General features: G+C 44.0%; 1 protein-coding gene across 1 annotated transcript; it reads right to left on the minus strand.

The window, feature by feature from the left end:
• Positions 1-216: 216 nt before the first annotated feature.
• Positions 217-16,924, minus strand: tubg1 (tubulin, gamma 1). The gene is made up of 11 exons (XM_035747384.2): positions 16,726-16,924; positions 16,418-16,530; positions 12,176-12,343; positions 11,909-11,977; positions 9,621-9,700; positions 9,232-9,358; positions 8,126-8,212; positions 6,315-6,464; positions 2,350-2,502; positions 1,881-2,042; positions 217-1,474 (listed from the first exon to the last, which is right to left on the minus strand). The coding sequence occupies exons 1-11, from the start codon at positions 16,772-16,774 to the stop codon at positions 1,277-1,279; spliced, it is 1,356 nt and encodes a 451-aa protein (XP_035603277.1). The 5' UTR covers positions 16,775-16,924; the 3' UTR covers positions 217-1,276.
• Between the last annotated feature and the right edge of the window lie 17 nt (positions 16,925-16,941).

The raw sequence follows: 16,941 nt of genomic DNA on the forward strand, positions 1-16,941 counted from the left end.
CGAGGCCTGAAGTAGCGAAGTAGAATTTGATGGGGGGGGTTGTATTAGCACACAGACACTCCAGGTGAGTTGTAAAGCTTTATCTAGCAGTCTTTTGTGGACCTTTGAAAAGCTTTGAAGCGGGCATTTTCAGAATACAAAGACTAACTGCTAAGGACTGCATGTCAGTGAATGTACTTCATGATGCAGTAATGTACAAGTACCACTCTATCCTAATAGTTTTACAATTATTTATATGAACAGCAGCATACAGCTCACACTTAAGTCCACCAATGGCAATGAAGAATATTCTCATATAATTATTTTTTTTAACAATTTCACAACACAAAGCTCAACATGAAAAGTATATACAACTGGATGGCTACAAAAAAAAAAACTGTAGATTCGATTTAACAAGCTTCTTGATGCACGTAGAGTAAGAGAAAGTATGGATTTACACTCCGGCACCAGAGCAGAGAAGTAGGCTGTCCTCTGCAATAACAATGACCATTGCCATACTTTGGAAACAGACGTTTTGGTTTAAGTGTGTGTTGGGAAGTACATACGGGACAGTAGCAACTGATCCGAGGCCTATTGACTTGACTACCCTGTCAGAGCTTGATCATCATGGGCTCTGGTATCAGAAACCTTTCAGAAATGTACAAAGACAATAGTCACACCAGGCATTTTATTCCATTCCCCCTTCAAGGACACTCGAGTGTTTCTCCGGCTGGTATGTTAGTCTGTTTGACTGCAAAAGGAACAGCACAAAAGCAGAGTAGTACTACACAGTATAAAAATAGTGCCAAACAAGGCTTACGAGTTCAGATGTAGAATTCCAAATCAACCCTTAACCACCGGGCACAATATTATACATTCCACCTGTCAAGAGAACAAGATGGAGCTGATACCCATTTGATCCTTTCAGATCTACTATCCATGAAGTGTCTCGTGGCAGAGGGGTCGTTTTGGAATCCTGCATGAGAGAGAGAGAGAGAAAGACTAGTCATTCACTACTATTCATAAGCATCAGTGGGGATTGGAAACAGGCACACAGATTGAAGCGTTGCTTTAACTCCCAAACAGAGCTTATGGACAGAAGAGGGAAGAAAAGCAGCAGGGATGAACTTTAACACTTTTCTCCATAGGGATGGGGGCAGGTGGCACATGAGGCAACTAGCTCAGCCCCATCTTTCCCTGGTTGGTCTGTAGAGGGGAACCAGACCCATGTCATGTGACAGGGGTGTCTGAGGGAGGGACTCATGTCATGTGACAGGGGTGTATATCCCATCTGTCCTCACTGCTCCTGAGTTCCCCAGGAGATGTAGTCGGGCCGTGTGGCAGCACTGTACTCGTCGATGAGCTGCTGCACCACCTCGCGGGAGTTGTCCAGCTCGTCAAAGTTTTCCTTGAAGATGTCCTCCTTGCGGAACTGCTCCAGGAAGGCCTCGCGCTTTCGCAGTTTGTCGTACTGCTTGCAAGTCCGCTCGAACAGCTGCAACGGAGGAAGAGAAGAGAAAGGGCATCCAGTGAACTTGTAGCAGTGAATACATTACATAATTACATTACATATACCTCATATTAGTCACTTTCTGCCCACTCCCTCAGTCGCTGACTGTGTGTTAGGAGGATACCAAAAATACTCTTATCACCAACCCATGAAGTGATTTGCCATTGAAATGTTAGCTAAGGATTATAGTTGTCACCTTTTAAAATATTTTTGCACAAGGCACCCTACTCCAAGTAGCCACCCTACTCCAAGTAGCCACCCTACTCCAAGTAGCCACCCTACTCCAAGTAGCCACCCTACTCCAAGTAGCCACCCTACTCCAAGTAGCCACCCTACTACTCCAAGTAGCCAACCTTTAGAACCTGTAATGAGAATGAGGGTCGGAGCTTACACAGGAGATGCTGGTGTGATTGGCCATCATCAAGCCGCTGACGCGGTGGGCGGAAGGTAGGTACGGGGACTTCCTGGACAAAGCCACCTGGATGCTGGCTGGACCCCAGGGGATGAAACTGGCCAGCTTACGCTCTCGGATCCTCTGCAGGCTCTTGTGGACCTACACACACAAACAGGAATTGTATCAACTTATGGAAAGTATTGATATTGCAAAAACTTTTGGACCAATATGTTTAACACACAGCACCACAAGGACATTACAATATCCACTTGGTCTTCAGCCATCTCCTTTATAACATCCGAAATAAGCAGAGTCAGCAGCTCATTAACTAATACTGAACTTTTTTTTAAACGTCATCCGTAGTTAAAGACAACGGTTTTTATTTTATTTTAAAACATTTTTTTAATATATAAAAAAAACACTGAGCTAGCACACATTCTCATGCTAAATATACACACGCAGACACCTGGGTGGGGTCCACCTCTCCCTGGATGATGTTGAGGATGGCAATGTAGCAGTGGTTGGTCTGTCTGTCCCTGCCCGTGGACACCATGACATTCTTGGGCTGCAGCAGCCTCCGCATCACATCCAGCACGGTGGTCTTCCTCACACTGGCCACCTGGGAGAGAAACAAAGGAGAGGGCATGTATAAGCACGCATATTCATAAGTGACAGGAATGCTTTGTTCACTAAAATGTTTTTAAAAGAAGATGATAGTTGGATAACTCAGGCAAGATCTGTGTTTTCAAGAACAGAGATTAAATTAAACTAGTACAAATTGGTGGGACTTGCTTTTAACTCTTTAAAAAGTATTTTTGTGGTAGGGGTAGTAGTTTAAAAAGGTTTACTTTACCATTTAAAGCAGAGCAGTTACATATAGTCAAAGTTAAATGCAATAAAACAAGTGTTCTGATCACTTGGATGGAGTTGACATGGTAGTCTGTTACTTTGGATTTTGGGGCAGTTCGATCACAAAAATGTCTAAACTACAGGTGTTGGTTGTGAAAACTAAAAAGACAGACGAGACAAAATGGTCTTCTGTCAGAATATTTGGAGAAAAAAAACAGCATGTGGACAACTCTCTTAGGAAAGCAACTGGGTTTCAGATAAATACATGTACAATTTACTTTTGTAAAACATTCAGTGTAAATCAAGTTGGAATTTAGTTGAATGATGTAATGATTAGAAAGTTCTAGGGGAGAGAAATAAGATGGTGCATCTAGTGACGACAGCTCTTTAAACATATTTTGATGGTAGAACAGGTTTGTATCTAGACCTACTAATAGCTAGCTGTAGTTCTAATAAACCAACTCTTCAGGCTGACAGTGAAGTCGGAAAAGTGCATTTCTTGAAGAAAATGTGGTGCGCTTCCTAGCTTGTTTTAGAGTATGTATGGTTTTGAAATACATTATAACAGTGCTGGTGTCCGCAGTAGTAATGTTGGGGACTGGTTATAGTTGAACAAGTAGCTAAATGAAAGGTTAGGATACCCTTAACATGTCAAAGTTGGTTTGGTGTCTCTAGCTTGAATGGTTCAATAGTTACTGTTCAAATCACATCCAATTGCATTTGTCACATGCGCCGAATACAACAGGTGTAGTAGACCTTTCAGTGAAATGCTTACTTACAAGCCCTTAGCCAACAATGCAGTTTTAGGAAAAGGACCCCAAAAAAAGTAAGAAATAAAACAAATAATTAAAGAGCAGCAGAAAAATAACAATAGGGAGGCTATATACAGAGGGGGCTCGGTCATAGTGTGGTTAGTCGAGGTAATTGAGGTAGATTTAGATAATAACAGAGTAGCAGCAGCGTAAAAGAGGGGGGACAATGCAAATAGTCTGGGTAGCCATTTGTTTAGATGTTCAGGAGTCTTATGGCTTGGGGGTAGAAGCTGTTTAGAAGCCTCTTGGACGGGCGCTCCGGTACCGCTTGCCGTGCGGTAGCAGAGGGAACAGTCTATAACTGGGGTGACTGGAGTCTGACAATTTTTAGGGCGTCCTCTGACACCGCCTTGTATAGAGGTCCTGGATGGCAGGAAGCATGGCATCGGTGATGTACTGGGCCGTACGCACTACCCTCTATAGTGCCTTGCGGTCGGAGAACAAGCAGTTGCCATACCCGGTAGTTATGCAACCCGTCAGGATGCTCTCGATGGTGCAGCTGTAGAAACGTTTGAGGATCTGAGGACCCATGCCAAGTCTTTTCAGTCCCCTTAGGGGGAATAGGTTTTATCATGCCCTCTTCACGACTGTCTTGGTGTGCTTGGACCATGTTAGTTTGTTGGTGATGTGAACACCAATGAACTTGAAGCTCTCAACCTGCTCCACTACAGCCCTGTTGATGAGAATGGGGGTGTGCTCGGTCCTCCTTTTCCTGTAGTCCACAAATCATCTCCTTTGTCTTGAACACATTGAGGGAGAGGTTGTTGTTCTTGCCCCACACGGCCAGGTCACTGATCTCCTCCCTATAGGCTGTCTCGTCGTTGTCGGTGATCAGGCCAACCACTGTTGTGTCATCGGCAAACTTAATGATGGTGTTGGAGTCGTGCCTGGTCGTGCAGTCATGAGTGAACAGGGAGTGCAGGAGGGGACTGAGCACGCACACCTGAGGGGCCCCTGTGTTGAGCATCAGTTTGACAGATGTGTTGTTACCTACCCTTACCACCTGGAGTAAGGGTCAGGAAGTCCAGAAGTCCAGTTGCAGAGGGAGGTGTTTAGTCCCAGGGTTCTTAGCTTAGTGATGAGCTTTGAGGGCACTATGGTGTTGAACGCTGAGCTGTAGTCAATGAACAGCATTCTCACATAGGTGTTCCTTTTGTCCAGGTGTGAAAGGGCAGTGTGGAGTGCAATAGAGATGGCATCATCTGTGGATCTTTTGGGGCGGTATGCAAATTGGAGTGGGTCTAGAGTTTCTGGGATAATGGTGTTGTGAGCTATGACCAGCCTTTCAAAGCATTTCATGGCTACAGACAGGAGCTCTATGGGTTGGTAGTCATTTAGGCAAGTTACCTTAGTGTTCTTGGGCACAGAGACTATGGTGGTCTGCTTGAAACATGTTGGTATTACGGACAGGTTGAACATGTCAGTGAAGACACTTGCCAGTTGGTCAGCGCATGCTCGGAGTACACGTCCTGAATGTTGACCTGTTTAAACGGTCTTACCTCACATCGGCTGCGGAGAGCGTGATCACACAGTCGTCCGGAACAGCTGATGTTCTCATGCGTGTTTCCGTGTTACCTGCCTCGAAGCGAGCATAGAGTAATTTAGCTCGTCTGGTAAGCTCATGTCACTGGGCAGCTCTCGGCTGTGATTCCCTTTGTAGTCTGTAATAGTTGCAAGCCCTGCCACATCCGACGAGCGTCGGAGCCGGTGTAGTACGATTTTATCTTAGTCCTGTATTGACGCTTTGCCTGTTTGATGGTTTGTCGGAGGGCATAGCATCTCGAAGCTTCCGGGTTAGAGCCCCACCCCTTGAAAGCGGCAGCTCTACCCTTTAGCTCAGTGCGGATGTTGCCTGGTATCAATGGGGACAACATCATCGATGCACTTATTGATGAAGCCAGTTGGATAGTTATTTTATGCAAATGTGTATAGCTATAGTTGATCAATCTTTGAAAGAATAGGATAGTTAGGATAGCCAGAACTGTGTAAGTTAGTCTTGTCGATTAATTGGCCAAGCAGTAGGACCACTGAATGGCTACCTCTGTATTCTTATGGCTCTCGTTCAAACCCATGTTCATTTATGCACATTTTAAAATGGTTGTAGTTTAAAAAGTATATATAGTATCAAAAATATTTTGACAAGCAATCTAAGTAGGGTCAGTCTAAACATCTCAGCGTTGGTTTGGAGATAATAGCTTAAGCGGTGAAAGAGGTTGGTAAAACAAAATCACAAATTCGAGACCTTTCTAGACTACGCTCTAACTTTTTGTCTAAGTTGTTGGCAAAGTGGTCAAAATAGCAGATTTTTGTCAAAAGTTGCTTTGTGTCACAGTGAATGTTGGAAGTGACGTTACAATAAGGAGCTCTAGAATCTTGAAAAAAGTCCCGTTAAAGTGAATGAAAAAAATGTAGTTTCAAAAGTATAAATCGTTTAAAAAAAAGTTGGATGCAAGCACACCATTCCAGACCAGTCTTCACATTGTAAAGTTTGAATGGCGTTTCTAGCCTAAATGGTGCAAGAGTAGCATGCAGAAGAATAATAATAACAATAAGTTTGATGAAGACTTCAGTGCTCTGGAAAAAACGAACGCCGACGACGGTTTTATTTTTTTGAACGGTCATCCAATCGCAATTCCAAGTCAGAAACTCTGGCATCTTTATAGAGGTCCAACTTTCAGACCTGAAGATCACGGGCGTCATGGGTTTTTCACAGTTCCCAGGTGTCTTGAAAGCACCAAGACGTACTACGCGGTCACTGAGAACTACTTACCGATTGGTCAGTGGTGAGCGGTGTGTAGCCAGTCATGAGGAAGTGAAGGCGGGGCGTGGGGATGAGAGAGGCGATCAGACCAATCAGGTCGTTGTTCATGTATCCAGGGTAACGCAGGGTGGTTGTGCTGGCTGACATGATGGTGGAAACCTGTGGAGAAAAAAAACAAAAACTTTAGTTGACATAATTACTTGTGGCTGTTTTTATTTCCGTAATCTTGTCAATTTCTGCCGGGCAATCACCAGGAGTGTACAGTGGTCATAAGAAATGAAGCCTATATGACAGGGATCATCACCTAGATTCAGCCGCGGGACAATTTTTTCATGAGTGGATGGTCAGGGAGCCGGAAAATATTTACAAATCATTTGTAGACTGCAAATTGACTGCAAGAAGCACAAATGGGTAAAATATTTCAAACCTTGCTTACATTTGTATACGATCACATATACAGTATGGTCTCTATTATGCGTGACAATACTTTGGAACAGATTTCCAAAATTAAAAACACTTGGGGCTGATTTGCTGGTGTTTTTGCAGTATTTAATGTTTAAAAATAAGACATGCTATATGAGATTGTATGGTTAGAAGGTTAGCCTAGAGAGGGCTATATAGGGCTGCCACAATTACTGTATGAACAACGGTTATGGATGAAGACTGTCATGAAAATAAATAACCGGCATAACCGTTTAAATATTATTTGGGGGTGGAATGAACAGCTGACTGAAGATGGAATTCGTGAGGCCGAGTCCGTTTCTACAGTAACATGGACTCTTAACAACGTGATGAAACTGCTGTTCCTTGCTGAAACAAGCAAGGAGTTGCCTAGACAGTGTCCCCCTCCCTGCAGCGGCACACATAGAAATATAATGAGTAGAACAGACTTGGCACCTTTAACCCGGGCAATTTGACTGGTAAACTCATGAGTACACTCGCAACGGCTGCCTGGTATTGTGATGCAATACTTTCCATGGTAATGTAGAATGTTCATTCAAATGATTTTAACTGATGTGGCTCATGCAATGGAATGTAGTTTTTGTAATGTCAGTTGAGTTCAATCAACAAATCAGAGCACATTTTGACAGGTACACTTCCTGCTTTTAATTCCTTCTTTTACTTCCTCCTTTGTTCCTACGGGTACACTCGCAATAGCCGTCAGTCCACCCATTATGCCACCATTGACTTGAATGGGGACGCCCGTTCTATTTATTCTATTTCTATGGCAGCACATGCAGTCAGGAGCAGAGGAAAGGGGAATTTAAAACAAATATATAAATGATAATAATATAACATTTGACCAGTTATTACGGTGTCCGAGTTCATTTGTGTGGCCAACTAGTCATCCAAATCCCATGACCGCCACAGCCCTAGGGATATAGACATATTTGACCACAATTTTTTTTTTTTTAACAATCACTGGGTGTTCATTCAACAATAATTGCTAGGGAGTGTGAGATCCAGTTTGACAGCTAAAGTGTGAGGAGTAACTAGTCAAACTAGTTAGTCAGAATGTCCTGAGGTTTGAACAAACAGTGTGAGGTTTACCTCACGCATACACACTCTCTGTATTCGCCTAATCATATCTGGGTCACAGCCAGTAGGCTATAAACAGTAGCCTGGTCACAGTTCAGTTTGTGTCGTATTACCGACTTGGCAAGACAGCACAAACAGATCTGGGACCAGGCTATCAAAACGCCTCTGTACAGAAACACTTTCTCCTCTCGGGGGTCTGGTGATCTAGAACCTGGATATTGAGAACACCATTAGAGAAGGAAGTGGAGCTTGCACCTGAGTGGCAGGTGTCAATCACTCACCAGCTGGTTGATCTGGGAGAAGGAGGGGTTCTGGATGTGCAGCCTGTCAGTGGCGATGCGGTTCAGAGCAGTGTTGTCCAGTACCACCTGACACACACACAAGTCAAAAAGAGAAACAGAATGAGAGGGATGTGTAGACATGGAAGTCAGAAGATTGACATTTCCACAGAAAGACAGCAATGGGGAGGTTTGACTTTAGAATTAGGGGAAACAGAGGCAAGAGAGAGATGCTGTGTGGTAGAGACTAGTTAACAGTGGGCTGTGATCCAACCCTCCAGTCAGTCTTGATGGGTAAAGCAGAGTAGACAGTGTGCTGCTGTGTGAAGACTGAAGCATTGAGGCACACACTGTGCGTCACTAACAGGGGAACCAATTCTTCTCCACATAGATTCTATTAGCTGTGGGGCTAACCCAATAAGCCTGTGTAGAGGCCCTTGCGTAAACTCCTGCAGGAGGAAGTAGATATTGGAGAGGAGAAACATTAGGCCGTCAGAGCATCTCGGGAACTAATAGAATCATCAATCCCAGGCAGCAAAGATGTAATCATCCAGAGATGTAAATGTCCACCAACACCGCCTCATTACCAGTCATACACACCAGCAGCCAGGGAAGAATCCCTTTCTGTTACAGCGTGTTGCCAGGCTGGCAGCGATGGTCCTAAAATAATTATTCATGATATACAGGCCCTGTGGCTCAGAGTTCAACTTCCTCCCTCTCTCTAAGACTTGGCCATGGAGCTTGCCTGAGGAGAGAGAGAGACAGGCGAGCGATGAGGCTTGTCCGTCCCCATCCTGTGGTGTTTTGGAGGATAATGAGACAGTACCAGTTTGGACAGGATGTTTGTAACTTTCAACAACAAGACAGCGTAGAAATGGCACGTCTTGTCTTCATTATTATTATTATTATTTTTTTTAAATCACATTTTAAAAACGGGCACAAGGGGACGTTCTCGAAAAAATTACCATGCAACATCAGAGCATGGATTTGATTCCAGGAAAGAACCTTTTGTCTATTCCCCACACAACGCTAGCCAGACGAAGGCAAGAAGCACAGATGAGAAAGTGTGTGTGTGTGTGTGTGTGTGTGTGTGTGTATTTCTTGCTCACCACACAGTCTGCGTTCTGGGTGAGCCTCTTGAGTGTGAGCAGTGAGTTGTAGGGCTGCACCACCACGTCGCTCATCTCATCCTGGTTAGGAAACACAGAGTAGGTCTGCACCAGCTTCTTAGGGTACCTGGCCAACACACACAGGAAGAAAATAGAAAAGTAGCACACACACCAGGTCACAGGGAAACATCCAACAGTGGAAAACTAAAAGGTGCCCCCAGGGAGAGAATATTACCTCGCCAATGGAGGCTGGGACAATTATGGTTACAATTAGGAGAGAGTTTCTACTTCATCAATTATAAAAGTCTAACTTTACAGCAGTCAAACAGAAAGGGTGGAAATTCAGCCTTCCTCTGTGTGTGCGTGTGCGTGTGCGTGTGTGTTTAGACCTGTCATTGAGCCTCTCCAGCAGGTAGGATCCCAGTCCGGACCCGGTTCCCCCAGCGATGGAGTGACAAAGGACAAAACCCTGCAACAGAGAAACAGAACCATTGTAATTCCTTAATTCCACTGCTCTGGGTGAAAAGATTAAAACGTCTCCAATTTTTGGGCCCATCCAGACAAACGAGCAATTTCCTCTGGCTCAGTGCGTCACTACCACTCGCATATTTCCTGACAGGTGACACCCCTATGATTCTATTGATGCGTGTCTCATCTCGATGTGATATTCACACAGGGATTTAAAACTCCCAACACGAAAATACAATACAAAAGCATGTCGTAGAATTGAAACCACTTTCTCTTGTTAGAAACAAACCACTTTCTCTTGGTAGAAACAAACCACTTTCTCTTGGTAGAAACAAACCACTTTCTCTTGGTAGAAACAAACCACTTTCTCTTGGTAGAAACAAACCACTTTCTCTTGGTAGAAACAAACCACTTTCTCTTGGTAGAAACAAACCACTCTCTTGGTCACAGCTGGACTAAATCAGTTTGTGCTCACTGCTTAAAGATGGTGTGACGTAGTCGGCGGGCATTTGAGTGGCGTCTGTGCGTTGCTCAGAGGACACAGGGTAGAATATCATCTGTCTAGTTCTATGAAATTCCTATTTTTTATTTAACCAGGTCAATTTTGTACTGTTACTAAATATGATCATATCTATTTTACAGTTATAAAGGAAAGTAAAATCCTATAGTTAGTCATTTTATAATTTGATTGTTACTATATTTAGAAAGCACATCAGTCATTTCAAGCCCTATCCATCAACGTTTGTTGAATAGGAACTACATCACATACACTGAGTGTCCAAAACATGAAGAACACCTGCTCTTTCCATGACATAGACTGACCAGGTGACCAGAATCCAGGTGAAAGCTATGATCCCTTATTGATGCCACGTGTTAAATCCACTTCAATCACTGTAGAGGAAGGGGAGGAGACAGGTTAAAGAAGGATTTTTAAGCCTTGAGACATGGATTGTATGTGTGCCATTCAGAGGGTGAATTTGCAAGACAAAAAATGTAAGTGCCTTTGAATGGGGTATGGTAGTAGGTGCCAGGCGCACCGGTTTGTCAAGAACACTGCTGGGGTTTTCACGCTCAACAGTTTCCCGTGTAGATCAAGAATGGTCTGTGGAACGCTTCCGACACCTTGTAGAGTCCATGCCCCAACGAATCGAGGCTGTTCAGAGGGCAACTCAATATTAGGAAGGTGTTCCTAATAATTAGTATACTCAGTGCATATTTCATATTTTCATCATATTTTTAATATGTACTTGTTACCTCAAAAGTGACTACACCTGAGAAATGTATAACTATTTATACCAGAAAAGTGAGATTTTAATCTTTCTTGGAGTATGCAGCATTACTCGTTGTTTCTGGCCCTCTCATGATAAATGATTACTTTTGAGTATGTCTATTTAGGCAGAAATCTACATTTTAGATTACATCCATCGGGTTAAGTAGTAGTATTTATTGTACTGTGCCAGTATATACGACATGTGTTTACGCCTCCCACTCTCCACCCAGCCTGGAGGTGGGAGGGCAGGCCAACCCCACAAGTAGGCTCTCTCCTTCGCCTAGACAGCCATGTAATACCTGCCTTCTACTCCAGTCCAGCTATTACCACCCAACACGACATGCCACACACTCGCTCACACACACCCTCTCAAATGCATGTCCACACACTCTAAATAATAATGTCGGGTCATAAAGAGTAGGGGCAACAGAAATTACACAGACTTCTATGGGGAAAGTCATGTTGTTTTAAGGGAGGCAACCTTACAGTGGCAGTTGAGGAACTTGTTTTTGTTTTTTTGCAAAAGGCTTGAAATAACAGCATTTACTAGTTTTAAGATGACATGTGTGGGCTCCCATTTCATGTGTACTTTCTATTAAGGTTACCCATTATAAGTCGCCAAAGAAAGCCTGCTTTCCACCACAGCACAACGGAAGGGAAAGAGGGAAAAAAAAGAACCGAAAAACATATATTCCTTTCACACGTCAGTCAGTTACATATGGAGACAATCAGGAAGTGTTTCACTCTGGATAGTCCCCTCCAATTTTCAGTTTCTCCCTCCAATGTTCTCCTCACGCGAGGCAGGATATGCAGTCAGTGCAGTGTGTGTATGAGATGGGAGAATTGTTGGAATGCTTCCAAACTCAGGCCTGCTGACTCCTTAGCTTTCACCCCATACGCTCTGTGGACCAATCAGTTACTGAGAAAGAGTGGGCTTGCCTCCAAGCTGTCGCTGCCGTCCGCCTCTCTGTCGATGATATCGAAGATCTCCTCGTGGATTTTCTCACCCTGCAAACGACAAGACATGCATTATTCCAGATAGTTATATGGGTGAATGTAGTTACTAAAGAATTATAACAACAACATAGCCAAACCTCTACTAGATATGCATTATTCGCCTCAAGGCTAAAGCTTCTGTTCTCTACATGGACCCTGTCCTTTAGCATCTGGCCCAGCTACAACCAACAACATGGTCCACATAGTCACCTGCGAGAAGCCACTGGCCCAGTTGTTCCCTGCACCTCCTCCGTGCTCCGACAGGTAGATGTTCTCTGGGTTGTACAGGTTGGCGTAGGGGGAGTTGAGGATAGAGTGGATCACCCTGGGCTCCAGATCCAACAAAACAGCACGGGGGATGTAATGTTCATCGTCTGCCTGTGGACCATATAGACAGAGAGGTAAGGCTTACTCCTACTTGATGCACAGAAAGCAAAGCATACACAATAATAACAGTAGTTTGGCGACTACCTACGGCACCCGATGTCACAGGAAGGCCAAAAAGAGCATCAAGGACATCAAACAACCCGAGCCACTGCCTGTTCACCCCGCCATCATCCAGAAGGCGAGGTCAGTACAGGTGTATCAAAACTGGGACCGAGAGACTGACAAACAGCTTCGATCTTAAGGCCATCAGACTGTTAAATAGCCATCACTAGCCGGCTTCCACCTGGTTACGCAACCCTGCACCTTGGAGGCTGCTGCCCTATATACAGACTTGGAATCACTTGCCACTTTAATAAATGTATATATTGTATTCTATTCTACAGTATTTCAGTCAATGCCACTCCGACATTGCTCAATCTAATATTTATATAATTCTCAATTCCATTCTTTCACTTTTAGATTTGTGTTGGAGCTAGGAACACATGTCTACAACTGCAATAACATCCGCTAAACGTGTGTATGTGACCAATAAGATTTGATCGCAGTAACATGGTGAACACTGACTGCCATAAATTATTAGACTCCTCCATCTAGTGGGGAATAATGGTACAGTCCGTGATGCACACTGTCCATTTCATGTCTATTTCGTTTGCTGTTAATACAGCAGCTGCTGCACCGCATATTTAGTTGTATTTCTAACTGGGCAAGTCCGTCAAGAACAAATTGTTATTTACAACGATGACCTACCAAAAGGCATCCTGCGGGGACAGGGGCTGGGATTTAAAAAAATATCTAAAATAAAAATATAGGACAAAACACACATCACGACAAGAGACACACCACATAAAGACCTAAGACAACAACACAGCATGGCAGCAACACATGACAACAAAGCATGGTAGTAACACAACATAACAACATGGTAGCAACACAACATGGCAGCAGCCAAACATGGTAGCAGCACAAAACATGGTACAGACATTATTGGGCACAGACAACAGCAAAGTGCAAAAAGGTAGAGACAATAATACATCATGCGAAGCAGCCACAACAGTCAGGAAGAGTGTCAATTATTGAGTCTTAGAATGAAGAGATACAACTGTCCAGTTTAAGTGTTTGTCGCAGCTCGTTCCAGTCACTAGCTGCAGCGAACTGAAAAGAGGAGCGACCCAGGGATGTGTGTGCTTTGGGGACCTTTAACAGAAAGTGACTGGCAGAACGGGTGTTGTATGTGAAGGATGACGGATACAGTAGATATCTCAGATAGGGCCGAGTGAGGCCTAAGAGGGTTTTATAAATAAGCATCAACCAGTGGGTCTTGCGACGGGTATACAGATATGACCAGTTAACAGAGGAGTATAGAGTGCAGTGATGTGTCCTATAAGGAGCATTGGTGGCAAATCTGATGGCAGAATGGTAAAGAACATCTAGCCGCTCGAGAGCACCTTTACCTGCCGATCTATAAATTACATCTCTGTAATCTAGCATGGGTAAGATGGTCATCTGAATCAGTGTTCGTTTGGCACCTGGGGTGAAAGAGGAGCGATTACGATAGAGGAAACCAAGTCTAGATTTAACCTTAGCCTGCAGCTTTGATATGTGCTGAGAGAAGGGCAGTGTACCGTCTATAGCCTTACTCCCAAGTAATTGTATGAGGCGACTACCTCAAGCTCTAAACCCTCAGAGGAAGTAATCACACCTGTGGGGAGAGGGGCCCTCTTCTTACCAAACCACATGACCTTTGTTTTGGAGGTGTTCATAAGGTTAAGAGCAGAGAAAGCTTTGTTGTAGAGCGTTTAACACTAAATCTGGGGAGGGGCCAGCTGAGTATAAGACTACCATCTGCATATAAATGGATGAGAGAGCTTCCTACTGCCTGAACTATGTTGTTGATGTACATTGAAAAGAGCGTGTGGCCTACGATCGAGCCTTGGGGCACTGCCATGGTGACAGGCAGTGGCTGAGACAGCAGATGTTCTGACTTTATACACTGCACTCTTTGAGAGAGGTAGTTAGCAAACCAGGCCAAAGACCCCTCGGAGATATCAATACTCCATGGCCGGCCCACAAGAATGGAATGGTCTACTGTATCGAAAGCTTTGGCCAAGTCAATAAAAATAGCAGCACAACATTGCTTAGAATCAAGGGCAATGCTGACATCATTGAGGACCTTTAAGGTTGCAGTGACACATCCACAACCTGAGCGGAAACCAGATTGCATACCATAGAGAATACTATAGACATCAAGAAAGCCAGTCAGTTGATTATTGACAAGTTTGTCCAATACTTTTGATATACAGGGCAAAATAGAAATAGGCCTATAACATTTAGGATCAGCTTGATCTCCCCCTTTAAATAAAGGACACGACGTGGCTGCCTTCCAAGCAATGGGAACATCCTCAGAGAGGAGAGACATGTTAAAAGGGTTGGAGGCAGCGATAGGGACAGCAACCATAAAGATGAAAGGGTCTAAACCATCTGACCCAGATGTTTTTTGGGGGTCAAGTTTTAGGAGCTCCTTTAGCAACTCAGACTCAAGTGACCACCAGCAGGGGAAAAAGAGGGCGGAGCATCGGGGCAAGTAGCATTAGAAGGGGTGGGAGATGAGGAAATGTTGGACGGGCAAGGAGGCATGGCTTGAGTCAAATAGGAATCCTGACTTAAGGAAGTGATTAAAGAGCTTAGCCATGTGCTCCTTGTCAGTAACAACCAAATCAACATTAAGGGACATGGGCAGCTGTGAGGAGGAGGGTTTATTCTCCTGGTCTTTAACTGTTTTCCAGAAGTTGGAGTTAGACCCAGAAGGAACTTCTCCTTAAACTTTGGCCTTCCAGATAGCCTGAGTGCACATATTTCTCATTTGCCTGAACGAGAGCCCGTCAGTCCGAGCATGCCGAGCCTTTCACCAAATGGAATTCTTGAGGTGGAGTAAGTCTACAAGATCACAGTCAAACCAGGGGCTGAACTGGTTTTTAATTCTTATTTTCTTTATGGGTGAGCATTTGTTAACAATACCACTGAAAATATCAAAAAAGAAGGTCCAAGCATTTTCGACAGAGGGGATCAAGCAGATTCTACACCAATTTACAGAGGCCAGGTCATGAAGGAAGGCTTGCTCATTAAAGTTTGTTAGCAAGCGTCAGGTTGTTTCACTGAGCAGCCATTACAAACACAGGCTGTAAAACAGTGATCACTAAGGTCATTACAGAAAACACCAGTGGGATACCTATTGGGATGATTTGTGAAGATAACATCAAGGAGAGTAGCCTTTTCTGGGTGTTTGGAGTCATACCTTGTGAGATTGGTAATCTGAGAACGATTTAGGGTGTCACATTGCTTTAGGACTTGGTCAAGTGGTTTAAGGTAATCTGAGAACGATTTAGGGTGTCACATTGCTTTAGGACTTGGTCAAGTGGTTTAAGCATGTCCCAGTTAAGGTCACCTAAGCAGGACAAATTCAGACTTAGTGTAAGGGGTCATGAGAGAGCAGGTAGGGTACAGGCTGGTGTTGATGGTGGCCCATAACACCCAGTAACAGTCAACAAAGAGTTATTTCAAAGTTCAATGCTAAAAACCAGCAAATCCAATTGTTTGGGGACAGACATGGTGGAGACAGTCGAGCACTGAAGGTGTTTGTTGGTAAAGAATGCCACCTTTGGAAGATCTCTTTTTTTAAATGATTTTCTTATTTTTTTTACCTATATTTAACTTTCCCTGTCTGTGTAGTCAGTGGATAACTGTCATGTACTGTACTTTAGTTTGAAGCCAAATCTAGCAACCTGTCAATCCCACATCAGGACCAATAGACAGAGAGGCAAGGATTCCCTCTAGTCTATCGCCCTTTCTCAATTAATATTTTCTTGACTCCTCATTCTTGCTCCTCGTTTCCTTCTCAAAACACATTGGAGAAGACGGTTTGAGTGGACCTTGAAACTTCTCCAATACCGTTGAGAAGGATACAACAAGGTGATAAGATGCGATGTCTACACGCACTCTCTCCCCATGGCTCCATATCCGGGATAGGAACCGGACCCACTTATCTAGCTAGCTAATGATGTTCTGTACCTGATAGAAGAAGACATCCTTCCTGTCAGTGCCCTCTGTGGCGAACTCCTCCACAATTCCCTCAGGACTGATGCCATGCTCTGCACAGAGTTGTTTCCAAAACTCAAAACCAACTGCAATGGAGTGGAAATAAGATGCATTTCATTACAACACCAAACCCATGCATGATACGTGCATGTCCAGTAGTTGTTATTTTACTACTAGCCTAGCTGTTGGCTAGCATTGCTATGCCTACAGTTGTTAACGTTAGGTATATGTACTAACGTTAGCTAGCTAATAATTAGTAGCAGGGGAAGACTTCACCGTACTTTGGTTTCCACATTGGCCAAGTTGAAGTGTTATGATTTCTCGGGGCATGTTCCTTTTTTAGTAGATCCCCTACCAGCGAAGTCTATAATCGGAGAGACTGCTGTCTAACCGACCACTGTATTAATCTTGCTGACCTGGCTGCTGCTTCCCGCTTGGAAATACCGCATAAATGGAGTCACAACGCCAAACGGCATTTGCGACAATGCGCATGCTCA

Source organism: Oncorhynchus keta, chromosome 32, assembly GCF_023373465.1.
Source record: "Oncorhynchus keta strain PuntledgeMale-10-30-2019 chromosome 32, Oket_V2, whole genome shotgun sequence".
In the NCBI taxonomy this organism is placed as follows: domain Eukaryota; kingdom Metazoa; phylum Chordata; class Actinopteri; order Salmoniformes; family Salmonidae; genus Oncorhynchus; species Oncorhynchus keta.